General features: G+C 39.5%; 2 protein-coding genes across 6 annotated transcripts; one reads left to right on the top strand and one right to left on the bottom strand.

Moving 5' to 3' along the window:
* On the bottom strand, positions 1-2,594 carry ankrd45 (ankyrin repeat domain 45). 2 transcript variants are annotated; one of them, XM_088598174.1, is made up of 6 exons: positions 2,480-2,594; positions 1,647-1,915; positions 1,229-1,396; positions 965-1,059; positions 333-471; positions 1-209 (listed from the first exon to the last, which is right to left on the bottom strand). In XM_088598174.1, the coding sequence occupies exons 2-6, from the start codon at positions 1,882-1,884 to the stop codon at positions 175-177; spliced, it is 675 nt and encodes a 224-aa protein (XP_088454300.1). In that variant the 5' UTR covers positions 1,885-1,915; positions 2,480-2,594; the 3' UTR covers positions 1-174. The 2 variants fall into 2 exon arrangements, with proteins under 2 accessions (XP_088454300.1, XP_088454299.1); XM_088598173.1 differs by having other exon boundaries at positions 1,647-1,911; positions 2,475-2,587.
* On the top strand, positions 1,795-20,511 carry klhl20 (kelch-like family member 20). 4 transcript variants are annotated; one of them, XM_088598168.1, is made up of 13 exons: positions 3,024-3,239; positions 4,963-5,027; positions 8,158-8,307; positions 8,765-9,338; positions 12,061-12,219; positions 12,824-12,918; positions 15,138-15,253; positions 15,986-16,169; positions 16,255-16,398; positions 16,636-16,769; positions 17,306-17,514; positions 18,219-18,325; positions 18,852-20,511. In XM_088598168.1, the coding sequence occupies exons 3-13, from the start codon at positions 8,285-8,287 to the stop codon at positions 18,934-18,936; spliced, it is 1,830 nt and encodes a 609-aa protein (XP_088454294.1). In that variant the 5' UTR covers positions 3,024-3,239; positions 4,963-5,027; positions 8,158-8,284; the 3' UTR covers positions 18,937-20,511. The 4 variants fall into 4 exon arrangements, with proteins under 4 accessions (XP_088454293.1, XP_088454294.1, XP_088454292.1 ...); XM_088598167.1 differs by lacking the exons at positions 3,024-3,239; positions 8,158-8,307 and adding an exon at positions 1,795-1,887; XM_088598166.1 differs by lacking the exon at positions 8,158-8,307 and having other exon boundaries at positions 4,968-5,027.
* The last annotated feature ends 183 nt before the right edge of the window (positions 20,512-20,694 follow it).

Below are 20,694 nucleotides of genomic sequence, written 5' to 3'. Positions count from 1 at the left end.
TTAATTATTCAAGTCTTGTGTTTTATTACATTCTACAAAAATTAGCAGTTACTATACTGATATCAATATCAGCATTTCCTATAAGTACACATTTTGCTATTCTGTTACATGAACAGAAATACATACAGTAGCTCCGTAAAATGATTCTCTTCTGCATTTGGTGTTTCTTCCTTCTCAGTTTCTGATGGTTTTAGACAAAGGTTCTGGAACTGTAATTAAAACATACACGTAGAACTGAAATTTAGCTGAGAAAAATAGTTTTGATTTTAGACACAATTGTAGCAATTAAATTAAACGGTGAGACTTAAGCTAAATCAATATCAATGACTTACTTGTAATTCTCAATTTAGCCAGAATTGGATTCAAGATTTCTTCAAGGTGTTTCTTCTGTTCCACAAAGTCCTGTGCTGTTGCATTTTTAGCATTCTGAATCCAGTCAGATTTTGTGAAGCAAGAGTTGAGACAAGTGTTCTGAAATAGACAAAACATATAAACTGTGCATAAATATCTAGTTACAGAGTGAATTCCTTGAGAGAATGGGAAGTTGAGTCATACCGCCCTTATGACTTGTTCGGTTGCTAGTAACCAACTCATCCAAGAATCTCATAAAGCTGTTTTTTGAAGGATCCAAGGGCATCACCTTTAACAGTCCTTTCCTTTTTTTAAATAATATATCTATTCAGTAAACATTCACTTATGAAATGATCTGTTATCTGTAGTGTATGTCCATTCAGCCATTTTCTAATCCTTTGTCCAGTGCATGGAGACAGAGCACATCCCCCAGCAAGCACATCGTCTTAATGAAGGTCTTGTCTTTTGTGTCAGTGCACATTCACTTATACAGTACCAACTCAGTGTGTACTACATTAAATTAAAAAAAAAAGGATGAACATAAACTATGTCTAAAGATGTCCAGGGGACATAAAGAGAAAATAACTAATGATATGTGAATGGTAGAATTTACCTTATCTTCTTTATTTAGCTTCCCTTGAACCTTTTCCGGATCGGCAATAATTTCTCTTATTTGGCTGATGAATGAATGCAAGTCTTGCTTGGCTTCTAAAGACCAAACACAGTATCTGTTAACAGGCTGTCGAGAAAAGTCCTGGAAGTTTCTAAGCTGGCAGTCTGATAAATCATTAATAATTAATAATTAAAAAATACATAATTAGTTGTGATTTTTAGTTTTAGCATCAGTTCAGTGAGGATATTTCTCCGTTTCACATACCTGCCCATGTGAGGTAATCGGCACACTCCGTCTTAGAATAGCGGCAGGCAACGTCTTTGGCTTTTTCGCCACGAAAGTTAGGGGACTGGATGTCGGCACCCAGTTCAACCAAAGTTTTCACCGTCTCCAGGTGACCCCACAGCGCGGCGCAGTGCAGGGGTGTGTAGCCTGTAGAGAGAACGGCAACACCCCACCGGCAAGTCACGATTCACAAAAGGGTGAAAAACCGCAGAACATGAAGAAAAAGCGAAAAAATAGAACACGATACGGCTGAAAGTTGGTTTTTATTCGCGGAAATTCGCCATATTATTCTTTTTAGGTGGCAGTAAGGGCATCCAGTGTGCAGACCAGGATAACCAAGATGTTCTGTTATCAGAATGACTTTCATAGTGAGCAAGATGCTGTAGTTCAGTCTCACCTCTCACTGTGCTGCTGTTCACCGTGACTCCGTACTTCACCAGCTCCTGCACGATGCCGGCCCTGCCATGCATGCAGGCTGTAAATAAAGCGTTTCTCCCGAGGACGTCTTTCTCCTCGAGCATTCTGGTGCTTTCTTCGTTGCTCTCGTTTTCCGTGCTTCCCAAGAGCTTCCGAAGACCTTCGATGTCTCCTGACGAAGAACAGCCAAAGATGGGGTTTTGCTCACCGGGTCCCATAAGGTTTGTACTTAGTGCGAAGTCTTGCTACCTGCAGATAGGTAAAGGAACGATACACATCACTTAAAGGATTGTAAGTTGTGAAGTCATATATTTTATAATGTCGAAACTTGTATTTATTCTATGGTAGTAAAACATACAAAACAGGCGTTGCCGTGAACAATCTGACCGTAACATATTCTGCAAAACAGACTGATCCGTGACTTGCATGGTTACGGATTCTTGGTGAACGTTTTTGTTCACGCCTAACTAATTATGAAGTCGATTTTTTACATTATTATCTGGGTGTTTTCTGCAGCACTTGTCAAATTAACATCGATACCGTTACACGTAAAACGGCTACATCCAGAATGCAGACCACTAAGTCACTACAAAATGCTGAGCAATTGAATGTTTTATTTGTTTAAACACTAACTGCAATGAGATTCTTTAGTCGTGTATGCATGCCATTGTACAGCACTCATAAATACATTCGTACCCCTGTTATTGCTTTTAAACGATACTGTGAGAATTATACAAAAGTTACTGAAACAGATGTCTTTGATAAAGGTATAGGCTCAACATTTTACAACAAGCAAAGCGCAGGTAACTTAACTGTATGTTGACATTTAATGAAAAAGACACTTGGTCGCTAAGTGTAGCGTAAGAACTTTCCACCAAGAAGTGCTTCTGTTCTGTTGCCATGGGAACCAGTTGTTTCACTGATTGTCTTCCGTAATCCTGTGGAACTAGAAAGTCACAGTCTCATGAGACCGTTTCGTTCCACAAGCCTTTGTCCATTTCTTTGAACCACGGTGGAAAAGTTAACTCCAATAAAGTTGTTATTATTGGAGGTAGAATGAGGTTATATCACAGAAGGCTCACTGGTTGTTATAAACAGCAAATGCATTGCGTAGAAATAGCTGTTCCATCGAGGTTCTAAAAATTGCACTGAGCAGCTGAAGCATACCAGAGATAGTTAAGATTGCAAGCAGAATTAATAGCTTTTGGAATTACTTCGATCATTTTTTTTAGAATACTTTAGAAAATAATTATCCTGTACCTGAGATCAAGTATATAAATATACAAGTATAAAATATTATATTTTGCATGTGTTCTAATCTTTACCGTTATGTATAAACCTAAATGTAGTTCTAGGGGAAAAAAAAACTTTCAAAACACTGGAGAGTTTTTACGTGTTGTAGTGTTTACTTCTTTTTACATAGGAACCAATGTTAAATGGAAATACTCGCAGTTGTCATAGTTTCTAGGGGGAACTTTAAAGTCGTATGTCCGTTTCCTGTTGATTAGAATCCCTAATGAAGGAAGGATTGAGGTTTTGGAGTCAAACTCTGTTTGTTTGGATCATTTAAGTCGTAAGTGCGATTAATAATACATTTTCTGAAATTGTATATAATGTGTACATTTGTGTCTAATAATGCCTAGACATGCAATTAATACACATTTTTAACACTGCATCTAGTGTTGGCGTTTCATAGTATGAATTTCTAATGACACGATCAACAGAGTGATGAAGATGACACTGCGTTACAATTTCTATGTAATGGAATTAGCAATTATATATCTGTATTTGTAATTATTCATCTATCAGCTCATTTCAGTTTAGAGGCCTTAAATCAATCCGCGGTGGAATGTATTGTGTATTTTTAATTCTGTAATTCTGACTCTTTCTGTCGTACTTCTAGTAAATACACCTTAAATTACAACAGAAAGGCTAATGCCACGTTTTAGATCCCAGATACCGATTTTGAAAGATTTTACAAGTATGGAATTCTCCCTGATGTATTCAGAGCGATTACATTGTATTTTCTTATCGGTATTCACAGTGACAGTTCTCTTGCATGGTTCATTATATTTAAGTACTTCTTTTTAGGTCGTTGTATAGCATAATTAATTACGCTGTATTCTTAAATAAATTGTACATGGAATATAAAATTGAGATTATCTTTGAAAACTCGCACAACCTAAAACTGATTTTGAAAAAAAACTGATTTTGAAATCATTTCTAGTTTTACACTTTTTTTAATCTTTCAAATTCTTATAAAAATGCTAAACAGGTTGCAATTACATAGTCTCCAATGTACTTCTAATTTGTTACAGGAGCTGTGTTAGTACCCCCAGTGATTTCAACCACACACACGGAGAAACTTTTACATGTCAGGAAGGGTGGTGCTGTTTGTTTGTGATCATACTACCTAAGGTTTCCACTGTTAGCCCTTACAGAATGTTTCAGTTCATTTTAGATGCTGTAGGAATGCTAGGAAAATGTGGGCTTTTGTCTGAGTGTCGCAAATCAGGAGTTTGAACATCTCATCAGTTTTTATCATACCTGTGACAGTATTATACAGGCTTCTTCTCCATCTTAGAAAGACATTTCTAAATTATATGCATCTTTATTCTCACATTAGAGGCACAAAAACATGAGACGGACAGTGACTGACTGTCCTCTCATTGGCTCCTACTGTAAAGGTGAGGTGGCTCTGTGGCTAAGGATCTGCGCCTGTGGCTGGAAGGTTGCTGGTTCATATCCAACAGCCGGCAGAGGAATCCTACTCCATTGGGCCCCTGAGCAAGGCCCTCAACCCCAAACTACTCCAGGGGCGCCTTATAAATGGCTGACCCTGTGCTCTGACCCCAAGCTTCTCTCTTCCGGTCTGTGTGTCTCATGGAGAGCAAGCTGGGGTATGCGAAAAAAGACTAATTCCTAGTACAAGAAATTGTATATGGCCAAAAAAGTGATCTTATCTTATCTTATAAAGTGGAAAAATAAAGATTGAGGCTCAATTTATTATTTGTGTACTGTTCCAAACATAGTAAAAGTTGCTTATTTAAACTCTATAAGCAACACTAGATTTGCATGGAGTTTATGCAATACTGAACTGAAACGATATTTTTAAAGGGGAACATTTCCCTGTGTTTATAATTAGGATATTACCCATAATCGGTTGTAAGAAGTCATCTTGAAGGGTTTTGTCACGTTGTAGGTGCAACACACTCAAATGCCTTATTCTGTATGGATTCAGGCCCACCCTGCGTAGGATTTGGAGTTTTCTCATTTGTTCATTTTTGTCCTTGCAGAGCAGGTGAAAAGTGAGGGACAGAAGGCTGTATTTTCTGTGCATGGACGGGAAGCCAATGCGCAGGTAAGAGTTAAGGATTATTTCTTATATACATATATTTCAACCCCCTAGTACTAGTACGTTTGGATTCGTTTGTGATTTTCTAGTTAAGGTCCTCTGAACGAAAGAACATTAAAAGACTGGCCCTGTGAATTTTGTGGACAGTTTTTTATGATTGTTTTTATGGTTAGGGAGAACATTGGTGATTTGAATATATATATAGTAGAGTATTATTTTGAAATCACAGTGGATAGGATGAATTTTAATGAACTTATTTTACTCTGTATGTTACTCTGAAAAAATACATCTGAACTAAAAATAAAACTACAGGGGATTTCTGTCTTGTTAATTCACATTTAAGTATCATCTGTTTTCCGTTTACAAAGATTTATAACTGAACTTTAATCCTATAAACTTTTTAATCGTGTTGACTTTGAATCGTATAATATTGCGTTCTTTAAGAAGCTCAAGGAATACTGCTTAAAAAAAAAAGTTAAATCTTTAGACTCGAGAGTGTTGTATGGAGAATTGGTTGGAGCTGAAGTTCTTCACTGGTACTAGTTTGTTTTTCACTTGGTGCCAGTTTTAAACATTAAAAATTAAAAATGAAATGCAGTATGGTTTATGTGTCGCTTAAAGCCCAGATTAGGTGGTATCTGGAACAAGTTCTGAAAAGGCATTTACAGTGCCTTGCGAAAGTATTCGGCCCCCTTGAACTTTTCAACCTTTTGCCACATTTCAGGCTTCAAACATAAAGATATAAATTTTTTATTTTATGTGAAGAATCACCAACAAGTGGGACACAATTGTGAAGTGGAACGAAATCTATTGGATTTTTGAAACTTTTTTAACTAATAAAAAAATGAAAAGTGGGGCGTGCAAAATTATTCGGCCCCCTTGCGTTAATACTTTGTAGAGCCACCTTTTGCTGCGATTACAGCTGCAAGTCGCTTGGGGTATGTCTCTATCAGTTTTGCACATCGAGAGACTGAAATTCTTGCCCATTCTTCCTTGCAAAACAGCTCGAGCTCAGTGAGGTTGGATGGAGAGCGTTTGTGAACAGCAGTTTTCAGCTCTTTCCACAGATTCTCGATTGGATTCAGGTCTGGACTTTGACTTGGCCATTCAAACACCTGGATACGTTTATTTGTGAACCATTCCTTTGTAGATTTTGCTGTATGTTTGGGATCATTGTCTTGTTGGAAGATAAATCTCCGTCCCAGTTTCAGGTCTTTTGCAGACTCCAACAGGTTTTCATCCAGAATGGTCCTGTATTTGGCTGCATCCATCTTCCCCTCAATTTTAACCATCTTCCCTGTCCCTGCTGAAGAAAAGCAGGCCCAAACCATGATGCTGCCACCACCATGTTTGACAGTGGGGATGGTGTGTTGAGGGTGATGAGCTGTGTTGCTTTTACGCCAAACATATCGTTTTGCATTGTGGCCAAAAAGTTCGATTTTGGTTTCATCTGACCAGAGCACCTTCTTCCACATGTTTGGGGTGTCTCCCAGGTGGCTTGTGGCAAACTTTAGACGAGACTTTTTATGGATATCTTTGAGAAATGGCTTTCTTCTTGCCACTCTTCCATAAAGGCCAGATTTGTGCAGTGTAAGACTGATTGTTGTCCTATGGACAGACTCTCCCACCTCAGCTGTAGTTCTCTGCAGTTCATCCAGAGTGATCATGGGCCTCTTTGCTGCATCTCTGATCAGTCTTCTCCTTGTCTGAGCTGAAAGTTTAGAGGGACGGCCAGGTCTTGGTAGATTTGCAGTGGTCTGATACTCCTTCCATTTCAAGATGATCGCTTGCACAGTGCTCCTTGGGATGTTTGAAGCTTGGGAAATCTTTTTGTATCCAAATCCGGCTTTAAACTTCTCCACAACAGTATTACGGACCTGCCTGGTGTGTTCCTTGGTCTTCATGATGCTCTCTGCGCTTTCAACAGAACCTTGAGACTATCACAGAGCAGGTGCATTTATACAGAGACTTGATTACACACAGGTGGATTCTATTTATCACCATCAGTCATTTAGGACAACATTGGATCATTCAGAGATCCTCGCTGAACTTCTGGAGTGAGTTTGCTGCACTGAAAGTAAAGGGGCCGAATAATTTTGCACGCTCCACTTTTCATTTTTTTATTAGTTAAAAAAGTTTCAAAAATCCAATAGATTTCGTTCCACTTCACAATTGTGTCCCACTTGTTGGTGATTCTTCACATAAAATAAAAAATTTATATCTTTATGTTTGAAGCCTGAAATGTGGCAAAAGGTTGAAAAGTTCAAGGGGGCCGAATACTTTCGCAAGGCACTGTATGATCATCACGTTCCACATAGTTCTTTTGCACTCCAAATAGAAAGAAAGAATTTCACTTGCATGCTTTGCACTTGTACCATAAAAAGCATTTCAATCTTAAATTAGTTTGTAGTTGATAATGAACCTTCTGGGTGTTTACGAGGTTCATAATTCTAAAGTTGCTGTGCCTGCTTGGATGCTTGTAATTTCAGCTCAGCTTCTCTTTGGGAGGATTACAGATTTGAGAGTTTGTAATTCTTCACAGCAGCTGGTTTTTCCATTTACCCCAGCTTATTTTGAGATAGGACAACTTGAGCCAATCCAGAAAAGGTTTCTGCTCCTATTTGTTTGGTGAAAACAAAATGGATCCTATCAAATGTGAAATGTTTTCTTTCCTTATTATAAACAAAAAAGCTAATCAGACCTATGCAAATGAATCCTGACATTTCCAGGTCTAAATAGTAGTTTTTAAACTATACTGCTTTAATGTTTCCTGACACCGATCATGCTGTTACAGAATATTTTTCACCGAGAAGCTGGCAGCTTTTTACACTGTGGATAGCCACATTAGTTATAAGTTAAAAATTTAATTTTGCTCAAATTAGTTATGGGTTTTCTCTACTTGTCACACACTGAAGAACTGAAAAGCTGTTTTATCTGTGGCTCCACTTGTGTCATTGACTCTGGTTTTATATTCTGTCTTAGAGGCCTTAGGGAACAGATAGAGGGCAGGTTGCCTTATGCTTTTAATGTCCATTCCATTTTTAAAAATAAATTACTTTGAGCTATAATTGGACCAGCCGATTACTGTACACAGACAGCGGCAAGAGAGTGGCAGCTGATTTCTACAAACCCCCAGGAGTGATCCGTGACTGAGGTCAATTAGAGCAGAGCAGAGAGAATGCTTGGCAAGTTGGAGATATTGCATGTACTTCCCTGTTCGAGCTGGGCGAACTGCAGATTGATACACACTAGAGGAAGAAGGCATGGACTGCACTACCAGTGACCTGTAGGTAATCTGTACATTTTATTGTTGCTTTTTATGGTTTATGGTAGATCAGCTGCGATAGCGCACTGGGCTGGGTATTAATGTTCCCGTTTCAGCGGCATAATTCTGTCTCTTTGGCTTTTCTGGTAATCTCAGATATCCTGGTATAGTTTCCAAGCATAATGGAAATTTGCACAAGCTATTCACTTTAGTATTGAAATACTTTGGGTTTAATATTGATATATTTGTCAAATGTTTTTTGTAATGGTCAGACTAAGAGGTATTCAGGCTGCTGGTTCTTAGGGCTTATGTTTTATTATTTGGCTCTTGTCAAATGGTCCATGTAAGAAGAAGTATTTGAGGTTCACAGATCTTCAGGTAGGATAGGCTGATTGTGCTGCTGTTAATGCAAGCATTTCGAAGCAGGTAAGAGGACCATTGGCTGCAAAGCATTAACTCTCCCTTGCATTACTCGAAGGTGTACCAGCGCACGCCCAGATACCACCGGAATGGACATCACCAGCCGCTGTACCCTCGGTGACCCCAACAAGCTCCCAGAGGGTGTTCCCCAGCCGGCGCGCATGCCCTACGTGTCGGACAAGCACCCTCGGCAGACCCTGGAGGTCATTAACCTGCTGCGCAAACACCGGGAGCTGTGCGACGTGGTGCTGGTGGTGGGCTCCAAGAAGATCTACGCCCACCGGGTCATCCTGTCCGCCTGCAGCCCTTACTTCCGCGCCATGTTCACCGGCGAGCTGGCGGAGAGCCGGCAGACGGAGGTGGTGATCCGCGACATCGACGAGCGGGCCATGGAGCTGCTCATTGACTTCGCCTACACCTCGCAGGTGACGGTGGAGGAGGGCAACGTGCAGACCCTGCTGCCGGCCGCCTGCCTGCTGCAGCTGGCGGAGATCCAGGAGGCCTGCTGCGAGTTCCTGAAGCGCCAGCTCGACCCCTCCAACTGCCTGGGCATCCGCGCCTTCGCCGACACGCACTCCTGTCGAGAGCTGCTCCGGATCGCCGACAAGTTCACCCAGCACAACTTCCAGGAGGTAAGGGCGCTCGCAGCCTGTGCTTTTGTGGCCTTTTCCAGACTTGAAAGCTCATTTCCATGTCACCGGAAAGTGCCCACCCTTGATTTTATTTTTGTTTTTATGAAGGCCGTCTTTAAATATACGCTGAGCCTTCCCCTGAAACCTTCTTGACTTTGCGCCATGACTTTGCTGTTTCAAAGCTGTGTCAGTAACTGCTTTATTGTCGGTCATTTTGCTGTATTTCTCAGCAAAATGTGAGCCACAGTGCTTTAGGCTGGCAGTCCGTTATTTTAAACACAGTAAAGTGCAATCCAACGATGGTGTGTTGGGAAAACAGGCTTTGTGTGGAACAGTGGCATGGGATTTGTGTAGCTCTTTTACAGTGTTGTACTGTTGCCGTCATTGTGTGTAGTAGAATAATTTAAATTATTTCAAAACAAAAGTTGTGCTAAAACCTGGCATGTCCAACAGTTATCTGTTTCTGGGAGCATCATAGACTAAAAGCTTTGTCACTCATCGGTATTATCTGTGTATTAAGTCAAAGAGCTTTGAAACACTTGTTGTCTTAAACTTAGTTTAAACTTACCCTTACTTGGTTCTTGTACATGGTAACTGCCTGAAATGAAACCTGAAATGAATGTACAGTACTGTGGGTGTCTTTCCAGAAATATGTCATGAATAAGTATTCTGGCTAAACTGCCCTTTTCAACTTCTAGAGATATCCAGTCCAGAGAATATAAGACTTATCTTTTACTATTCAATTCATGCAATTTTATTTTAGACACTGTCAATTTAGAGTTACATATTGCTTTTGTCTTGGCACAATTGCTAAGGATCTGGTGGAATTTCATGATAAGCAGAGACTGTATAAACCTTTTAATTAATTAGTCATTCAATATCATTATGTGATATTCACTGTTTTGTGTTCCTAGTTGATAATTATTTCAGCAAAAGCAAGTTTTAATTACCATGTATATCAAATCCCAAGAGAGAATAAATGTAGTTTTTTTTATATAGATCTCTAAATTGTTGTTAATATTTAACAATAAAGATTCTTATTTTTCTTATAGTATGCCTTCTTTGGTGTGACTAATTTAAAAATCCAGTTAAGTTTGATTGGGACAGCATTAGAAATAATAAGACTGATCATGCATGGTAATGCTTTCAATAAGACTCTAGGGAATGTTTAATTTTGAAGTCCATTAATCTTTTGAAAGAACCAAGCATTCAAAAGCAAGTCAGATTCCCTTGCTAGAATTCTCAAGATATTCAGTAGTTGTAATTACAGTTCCCAGATTGCATCTGGACTTCTGTGGCTGCCTTTTTCAATAAGCAGCAGCAGGAATTGTTGACGGGCTTGGGGCTGGCGTTTTGTCACCAGATCTGGTTTCATGACGGCAGGCAAGGTTCTGATGATACTGTAGAACTGTGGTCTTGGGACTAATTTTAACACGGATTTCAGAGCACTGGTGATAGAACTTTACAGGTCATACACTGCGGTTTCAAATAAAGCCCCCTGGAATATTGCATGTCTGAAGTACATTACTGGCTTTTTTCTGTGATGATCTTTTTTAAATATCAGTTTAGTTGCATACAGAGGATCTTTCTCTCTTTCATCTTAAATTTTATAGTAATACCCCAGGGTATTACCAGTGCTGGGTCATATTGCTTAAGGTTTGCCAAAGTTGTCAAACCCTGTGCTTTAAAATAGTATATGGACACAGAGGATCTTGATTAATGCCTGAAGAGAAATATATATTTCATGGATTAATCCTTCTTCTCTGTGTAATTCCAGGAAGGAAAATTATAGTGCAGCAGATGTATATGAGATCGTGGCAAGTGGGTAGAATTCGTTTTATTAACCTAAGGGGAAAACTGCTTTCATTTTGCAGTGCTATCTAACATGACGGTGCAATCAAAGCCATCAAAAAATCTTTTTTGTCTTTATTTATTGTGTTTTGTATGCAATCTCGAGTTTCTAGTTAAATTAACAGGTGCAAGAGAAATGCTATTTGGAATATGAAAGTATGTAGTTAAGGAACGCTCTATTCAGGCAGAAACTTGTTAATTAATGTGTACAGCAGCTGTTTTCTAGGAAATGAGGTTTCATGCATGTCATCCAGTAAATATAGTCATCCATTCGTTATGATCTGAAGTTGGCTAGTTCAGAAGTCCCAAGGTAAACGTTTCCCGGTGGTATTGAAGGTCAGGAGGGTGGCATTTCTTCCTCTGGACACGAATTTCTAATCCTTTGCCTTGGTAAGGTGACTAGGGGACACTGTGTTGAAAGGATAGCCATCATTCAAATGGGATGTTAAACAGTGAGGACTTTGGTTTAGTCATTAAACAATTCTGTGAATATTAACTTGGGGTCCTGCTGAATTCCACACGGGCTAGCACTTTCTGGTCTGCCTAATGTTCCCTCCTTATTTCAGTTGGAGAAATAAGCTAATTTTTCACTTCTTTGCCTGACTTGGCTGTGCTGTTGGTGCATCATGGCTTCCACACAATACCTACATACCTTTCAATGATGATTACAATGGGTCGCCTCTTATATGTAATGTGCTTTGGAATTCTTTGGGAATGAAAAGCTCTATATACAGTAAATACAAGGGATTGTTTTTGTTATTTTTCAAACATTTTTTAATTTAAAATGTCACTTCAGCAGTCTTTTCTTTATGACCTTGTTAATAAAAATTGAAGACCGTACCACTGTAGGAGTTTCTTTTACGTTATCCAGGTGATGGAGAGTGAAGAGTTCATGTTGCTTCCAGCTAACCAGCTGATAGATATAATATCGAGTGATGAGCTGAATGTGCGAAGCGAGGAGCAGGTCTTTAATGCAGTGATGGCCTGGGTGAAATACAGCATTCAAGAGAGACGTCCTCAGCTGCCACAGGTACTTATAGAACTGTCCCAATAGCTAGGTGTTTGGTGGTATGTTGGAGCTTTCTGTTTCAATCATCCATACATGTATATGTTGTGTCAATTAAATATTGTTGTACTGTTTTCATAACACTGATGTCACTCTACTGATTCTCTTTGGACATAAAAAGCTAACATTTGCACATGAAAGAAGGTACAAGGTCTTTTAAGAAGGTGAAATGCATGTTTTGGACAGAGAAATTATATGTTAACAAAAGCATTTTTACTGACTGTGTTTTCCCTCAATGTGCCATACAAACTGGAGCTGGAGTGTTGTTATGCAAAAAGCTTTTAGTTTAAATTTTGTTGCGAGTAGTTTCAAATAGATTATTTAAAGGGCTGTTGCCATTTTCAGCCCTAAAAACGTTCATATCCTTTTATGGCAAAATGCAATATTCATGAGATCTTTAAATGCCCAAAATACAGACTAAAAATATTGTAAAGTTTTTTTTTTATTTTAACTGCAAATGAACTCATATAATCATTGTAATTGTTCCTAGAATTTTGTTTCAAGATCCTCTTCGGGGTGTAAAGATGAGAAATGGTCCACTTTTTTTTTTACTTTTGATTTGTTTTAGGTGCTACAGCATGTTCGATTACCTCTCTTGAGCCCAAAGTTTTTAGTAGGGACAGTTGGATCCGACCCTCTTATAAAAAGTGATGAAGAATGCAGGTATGTATGCTGAGGAAGAATGAAACATCTTGGCTGTTGGCTATACAGTGGTAAGAAATCAGCTGTCCAAATGATTAAATGTGCTCTTGTTTCTAAATAAATATTTAATCTGCAAAAGTCTTCATCTCCATGAAGCACTCTTATAGTTCTTTTTATGAGAGGGCTGTATTAAATACCTCTAGAGTGATTACCGTCTGCTGTAATTTCTGGGTATCCCCAGAGCTGAGCTTTGCCAGCTGGAATAGATATGCTTAGGATAGTAAACTGTCTTCTCAGTTGGGAACACTGCTAATGCAGTTCAGGTTACTGTGATGTGCGGTGTGATTTAATCCTTTGGCTTGATGATAATCAAAACTATATTTAAAGGGATCCATGGATTACAGTACTGTATTTTCAAAAAAGCAATATAAAAAACACACTGTATGCAATGTGAGACATGAGTAATAAAGATACCGTTACGTAAAATGTTTTGCTTATTTATCCGTGTACATAAAGACCTCAGGGCTTTTCACCTATGACATTTAACAGTGGAAGACTTCCAGCTCTTATCAGCTTAGTGATGGTACAAGAAAAAACCAGAGGTAGCCAGTTGCCTGTTACATTTTCCAGTCCTGAAGAATTATATTCCAACTCAGTGGCATTAGCCTTAGAATTCTTACACATTTATGGCTTTTATTAAAACCTGCAGATAGTGATTGAGGGTTTAGGAAGACCAATGAGATGTTTTCTAGATTTCTCTCCACTAAAAATTATATTTCTAGTTCTGTGTTTTTTGTAACGGGACCAGTCACTAGTCAAGGTCTTAACAATAACATTGGGATGCTATGATGTCTGAATTGGTGTATAAGATAATATCTGTAGTTTTGCAGTTTTCTACCTATTGAAAGGAGATTGTTTGAGGAAGTATTCTTCAGCTCTCAGATATACAAATTAGCAATGTGTCTGAGCTATGGAGCTAAGGAGTATAGATTTATCAGAAGTGTGTTGATTAACGTTTGAACGGAGGTGAACTTGTGATATAAGCCTTATATCCTGTAGATGTACATGGAGTGAATGCAGATTTTTGTTTCATGACAAGGGCTTATGTTTCAAAGAGAATAAGTATAATTTCTTTTCCGTATTTCTATGCTTTGAGAATTGATATAGTTGAAATTGTACTTCGCTAGATTTAGCATTGTCCTCCAGGTTGGTTCAAATAGTAAAGGCAAACAAGACAAGGTCAGTGAATGTATTACGGTATTAAAAAGTGGTCAGCTTTCCTTATGTCAGTATTGTTTTGTTATGATTCTGTTTAACATTTCTGTTGCTTCTTTGTGAAGACAAAAACCTAAATCAAATTCTGACAAGAATTTCCAAACCAATGCTCCAGTATTTTGTTCAAGGACATTGTATTGTAGGAAGTGCTATAATTTGGATGAGAATAAAATAAAATCTTGAAATAAGTTGATACATCACAACATTGTTTGTGGTAAAGAGTCTGGAGACACAAAAAATGGTCAAATGTGATAGATCTGACTTCATCTAGTTCTGAGGCTAAGGATGCCTTAGCAGTTCTGAGGCTAAGGATGCTCAAGACCTGTGTTTCTTTGTGAATTCCTGAGCACATCAGTATTAATCTAGCTTCAGTATTTGTGATGTACTTAGTCTAAATCAGCAAGGAAAGGTTACATGCTGCTAAAAGTTCAAGACCTATATTTTTAAAAGTCCTGAAAGTGGGTCTGTTCTTATTCCCATAAATAGTCCGCCAGCATGAAGATTAGATCTAATGGCAAACATTTTATATTCAATTTTTCAGCAGTATGGAAGAAGGCATCTATTTGCCTAAGTACTGTAATTACTAGATTGATGGAAAGCATACCAAAGCTGATTTAAGGTATGATTTAAGCCCTTATTAATTGTTGAAATTGCAGTTCTTTACCACATGCTACATTATTTTACTTAATGTTATGTGGAAAAGTGATATGCATTAGTGCAGTTTTCAGCCAAAAAGAAAGTGTTTTTATGAGAAAGTCATATGCCACACAAGTAGATGAGAGACTGGTAGATTTAAGCCTTTAAAACTGTGTTAAGTGCATTATGTATCGATCTTCACCTTTTATTGACAAGGTGCAATATATTGACAAGACTGTATCTGTCCTCCTCAGTAAATGTTGTTTGCTTTGCAGGACTCCTAACCTAGTGGAGCATGCATTTTATTTAGTGTAATTGTTATTCTGCAGAGACCTGGTTGATGAAGCCAAGAACTACCTCCTGTTACCTCAAGAGCGCCCCCTGATGCAGGGACCCCGAACACGCCCTCGAAAGCCCATCCGATGTGGGGAGGTTTTGTTTGCAGGTGGGTGTGTGAGAAATATAAAACAGAATTATATAATTATAAAGCAGAACAGAAATAATTATGAAACAGAATATATAATACCATTCAGAACACCACATGCCAATTTGGTTTACAGATTGATAGGAAGTCAATTTACTTGTTTGTTGTAAATTCTGATGTTCAGAGACTTAAGAGCTCCAGGAGTTAAAGTAAGTAAGTATATGTTATTTATATCAACAAACACAAAACAGAATGGAAGATTATACAGAATGGGAAAAAGGAAAATGGCCTTTTGAGATGAGAAAATGTGTCTGACTTTGCTGTCAAAATTTGGAAAAACTGCAGAATGGGTCATAAATGTAATTACATCCATAAGAACAAATGCTGTAAAAGAATATAACCACGAGCTAGCCAATGATATCTTACGCTCCCTCTACCTTGTAGATGAGATTTTTTTTAAGGTGCAGTCTGTAGAAATTGAATTGAGAGATCTGTAAAGCACTTGCAGGATCGTTGGCCTTGTCCCAGGAGTTCCAGATTGGATGGATTTGTGGAATGCCAAGTCTTTACCCTCTGTCAGAATGATTGACCTAATTTGCAGGGTGTTGGCCGCCCACACAGGAAATCCTGAGCAAGGCAATTGTGTGTCCGGTGGAGCGGAAAAAGAGCAGAAATTCCTTCTGATTAAATGAGGGCGATGAAAAGGTGACATGTCTTTCCAAAGCGAAACTAATTTTAGCCGCTGTGCTTTAGTTGGAGGCTGGTGCAGTGGTGACGCCATTTCCAGTGTGGAGCGCTATGACCCTCAGACCAATGAGTGGCGAATGGTGGCATCCATGAGTAAGAGGCGCTGTGGAGTAGGGGTCAGTGTCCTGGATGACCTCCTGTACGCAGTGGGGGGGCATGATGGCTCTTCGTATCTCAACAGTGTGGAAAGGTAGGTGTTGCCGTTTCTATTTCCCTCTCGTTCTGTCCTGAGACAGTGCGCCGGAGATACTGAACTCGCCTTCTCTTCCTCCCAGGTATGACCCCAAGACAAACCAGTGGAGCAGCGACGTGGCCCCTACCAGCACCTGCCGGACCAGTGTGGGGGTGGCCGTCCTTGGCGGGTATCTGTACGCAGTGGGAGGACAAGACGGGGTTTCTTGTCTCAATATTGTTGAAAGGTGAAAAGCTCCCTTTAAAGCCGTGCAGTCGCTTGGGAATAGCCCTCAGGATCTGGGAAAATGATTACAGTTCCCTTTAAATAAACCCAGACTTTCCAATGGGGGAGATGCATTGAGATCGGGAGCTGTGAAATTGAGTACCCCCATCTTCATCATCTGGTTTCAATAAGAATCAAGGTGAAGAGCACTATACAGTATGTGCATTGGGCCAGGGAATTTAGCCCTTTCTCTTTGCAGGTACGACCCTAAAGAGAACAAATGGACACGCGTGGCCTCCATGAGCACCAGGCGCCTTGGCGTGGCCGTGGCTGTGCTGGGAGGATTCCTCTATGCGGTTGGAGGCTCAGATGGAACATCTCCTCTCAACACTGGTATGGAGACCACGCCTGTCTGAAAGCTGCTAATAAACTGCTTGAAACCTAGAAAAATTGCCTGAATGTAATAACCAATGGTAATCATTTGGTGGGACAAGCAAAGTAGTTGCTGAAACCCGCTTGTTTTTGTTTCCGATTTATGAGTTTTGGTTTTCTTCTGTGGTTGACATTACATGCCTGTGAAGTCCAGTTGTGCTGGAGTGATAAAACATCACGGGCTAATGGAAAATAGGAGCAATAGTAGCCTAAGGTCACAACTGAATAATGCTGGTTGGCCATGATATGGCAGCCATCTTTGAGCATTGACTTGTCCTAATAGTCAAGTGAACAAATATTGCAAATTATTGAGTGTCGATGGAATCATGTTAAATAGGAACCCTATTGCATTGATTGTGACATTGTCTGTGATGTCTGACCTTCCAGGCTATTAAATACAGGGCTCTCATTCTGGATTCTGTTTTACATGTTGTACCTCATTTCTATTTGACAAAGTATTGGAAACATATGCACTGATCTCCTGTTTTCTTTCCAAGTTGAGCGCTATAATCCTCAAGAGAACCGCTGGCACACGGTTGCGCCGATGGGCACGCGTCGGAAGCACCTAGGCTGTGCGGTGTACCAGGACATGATTTATTCTGTGGGAGGAAGGGATGACACCACAGAGCTCAGCAGCGCAGAGAGGTATAACCCCAGAACCAACCAGTGGTCTCCTGTAGTGGCCATGACATCGAGGAGAAGTGGAGTAAGTTTGTGTGCTTTCTCACTGGCAAGATTGGGTGACAGATGGCCGTGATGTGCTATTTGAGTGTACTAAACTAATAAAGTTCAAAAGGTATTGCAGTAAATGTGACTTTGTCAATCAGGTTTTAATCTTACTGTAGAAAAACAAAACACAAATGCAAGTGGTACATGAGCAGGGGAGCACTGCTGTTTTATAGAATTTAGCAATTGTTGCACTGGTGCACGTGCTGCAGCTGAGATGTCAGGTGCCAAAAACGGTACTCGAAGGTGCTCACTCTAATGCAGATCGAGCTCTGAGATCGTGGGTTCAAGCCTAGGTCACGTCAACAGGCAGCTGCGCCTGGGATTTCCCAAGGGGCAGTGCACAATTCACTGAGTGCCACCCAGGGGTGGGTGGGATTTTAATGGCTCTTGGCAATGCAGCGGCCCCTGTGCTGCTTGCAGGAACATGCTGTCGTGGAGGGATGAGCTTCTCCTTCAAATTGATCCCCAATGTCTGGTACTGTGTTGCCTGTAATAGCTGGGCGCCGAGTGGGACATTAGTCTGTGTACACCACCTCATTTTCCCCATGTGCAGTTGCAGGCTGGATTGCTGCAAAATGAGACATGAAAAAACGGAATTGACTGTTCCAAAGTCGTCAAGAGTATAACACAAATAATTCAATATTCAAAATAAAAAGGTTTCTGATTATTTTTATCTTGTAGGTTGGTTTAGCTGTAGTAAATGGGCAGTTAATGGCAGTCGGTGGCTTTGATGGCACAACATACCTGAAAACAATTGAGGTTTACGATCCTGATGCCAATACATGGAGGTAAGTAAACACTGCCACCTGTTAGTACAGAATTTTGATTATTTAATTCAAATAGGCACATAGACCAAGTTTATAGCGATTTACGGGAATAGTCTATCTGCTGTGTATCAAGAACTTGATTAAATATCACAAGAAGTGCGAAGAAGATTTTTGGAATATTCCACAACACAATCACATCAGTATCTTTTCAAGAGTTTTAGTAATTATTTTTATAGTTGAATGGTTTTAATAGTTTGTGTCAAGTAGATTGTTTCCTCTCTGATGCACTATTCAGGGATTTTCATTTACACCAACAGTTTAAATCATAGATTTCATACACTTAACGGAAGAAAACAAGTTGGGATACACACCTGAAGAAGGCTCCACGGCCGAAACGTTGTGTTCTTTCTTCTTTTCAGCATGGAATAAACCTATTACTTGTTCCTTTGCAGCCTACGCATGCTGACGCAGCTACCCACCTGAACTACTAAGTTGGGATATAAATAATTTTGCCTGTTGGTGACTTTTTTCTCTCATGTCTTTCCAGGCTTTATGGTGGAATGAATTACCGGAGACTTGGCGGAGGAGTGGGAGTTATAAAAATGACGCACTGTGAATCTCATATATGGTAATGCTTATGCTTCCCAAGACTTTTGCTATATGCAAAGCTGAAGAAAAAATGCATCAAAAGATAAGTGATCTGGTTTACAAGCAATGAGAAGACACCCTGGACTGCATGGATAATTCTATGCTGTGAAGGGTTTGATGGTGTTCTCACCTGGGAGACTGTGCAGTTCTTGCTGACTGGAGGCCTATTTCTTTTCCACTGCAGTGCCTATAATGCAAGGATACTCCACAAGGATTCTGCTCTGATTCTGAATGCATTTACTGGCACAGGACAGCAGACAGTCGTGACTCCCATGTGGTCCATAGTTTTTGTATATGCATTCATGCGTAAACCTAAACGGTTCTGTTTCTGGATGTGGTTTAACCTGCTTATGGTTCCCAGAGGTTTGTTTCTTTTTTCCTTTCTAAGGAGATGCAATTTAACAGAAAGAGACTGAAATTGTTCACCGGGGAGTATTTGCACATTAAACTGGAATGAAGAAACCTTTTTGCATCACTTGTAGAGCATAAATGTAAAAAAAATCTCGAAAATGAAATTACCAAACTGATGCGTTCTTGAGGATTGGATGTTTTTCATCTGCTCACAATCCAATAGCCTTTTAAGGGCTCAGTCCAGTTATTTTAATGTTTTTAAAATACAATAGGATTTACTTTGTGTAGGTAGTCTACATTGAAACTGCTCTCAACGCTGCAAGACAACTTCATTTGCCATTATTGTTCACATACTTTTGCTTTTGAAAAGATGTTAGGTAGAGTGAATTCCTCCGTTTCAAAACTCAAGACTGGAACATAAGAACAGTTCCAAACAAGAAGGGGCCATCTGGACTGTCTCGGTCATTGTTTTATCTGAAAAGCTCATCCAGCTGTTCCTTGAGAGAACCAGAAGATCATCTTCCACAACATGGCTGGGCACCTTGTTCCATTCTCCCACCACATTTTGTGCACACATTGAAGCACCCCACCTTCTTTTGCCCTTTAAATGGTCACATGGTCCACCTCATGAGACAAACTGTATCGAGCAGCCTTGACATTCACTTGTGTGTTATTAAAGGGCCACCCCCCCTTAACTGGGCAGTCTGCTTGCACGTACAATTGTGACTTCATATATTTATGGTTCTGTATAATAATCAGTATTATTTATTAACCAACATCACACTTGGTACATTTTTTTTACAAGTCCCACAACGTTAAAACTGTTTTAAACCTAGTAGTGTGTATTTTAATGCAAAATGTTGTGATGGAAGGGGATGCAGGTTAAAGCAGAAGGGACATTTGTTAGCCAGTACGGTTTAACCACACATTCAGTTTGCCAAATTGTCTCTTTGAGACTCGTTTGGATGATTTGAAATGTCACCACTTTGAAATGCTAAAGCTATTAAAATTCTTTATACCGATTGTAAAAAATTGTTGCATCACAGGCTATTTTCAGTTTTCTACTGTAACTCAGTTGTGATGCAGTGTAAGCTCATTTATCAATTGTAAAATTATTCCTGGTAAAGAATAGGATGGGGATTTCATTTGTTACGGAAAATCTGTACCATTAACTGTGCTGGTGATCAGAATAAATCATACTCCAGCAACTTGGCGATAAGTCACCAGAAATGGTCTTTTATGCTGTCAAGAAAAACACAAATAGGGAATCTTTCTACATCAATATCTTTAGCCCCTTTAATAATTGCTTGTTTCAGATCTTTACATTTCTGGATATACAGAAGGAAAAGTTTTTTTTTTCTTTAAACACATTTCATACTACAAGCTTATTA

The sequence above is a fragment of the Lepisosteus platostomus genome, chromosome 11 (assembly GCF_059453375.1).
Source record: "Lepisosteus platostomus isolate fLepPlt1 chromosome 11, fLepPlt1.hap1, whole genome shotgun sequence".
Classification (NCBI taxonomy): Eukaryota; Metazoa; Chordata; class Actinopteri; order Semionotiformes; family Lepisosteidae; genus Lepisosteus; species Lepisosteus platostomus.
The sequence above is the reverse complement of the archived record's forward strand: the minus strand, read 5'-3'. Positions and strand labels throughout refer to the sequence as shown.

Coding starts and splice junctions, on each gene's coding strand:
- ankrd45 (XM_088598174.1), bottom strand. CDS start 1,884: ATGGGACCCGGTGAGCAAAACCCCATCTTTGGCTGTTCTTCGTCAGGA. Junction 1,060..1,228: donor CGATTACCTCACATGGGCAG/GTATGTGAAACG, acceptor TTTGGTCTTTAG/AAGCCAAGCAAGACTTGCAT. Junction 210..332: donor GGCTAAATTGAGAATTACAA/GTAAGTCATTGA, acceptor TTTTAATTACAG/TTCCAGAACCTTTGTCTAAA.
- klhl20 (XM_088598167.1), top strand. CDS start 5,005: ATGGACGGGAAGCCAATGCGCAG. Junction 16,399..16,635: donor TGTCTCAATATTGTTGAAAG/GTGAAAAGCTCC, acceptor TTCTCTTTGCAG/GTACGACCCTAAAGAGAACA. Junction 17,515..18,218: donor TGACATCGAGGAGAAGTGGA/GTAAGTTTGTGT, acceptor TTTATCTTGTAG/GTTGGTTTAGCTGTAGTAAA.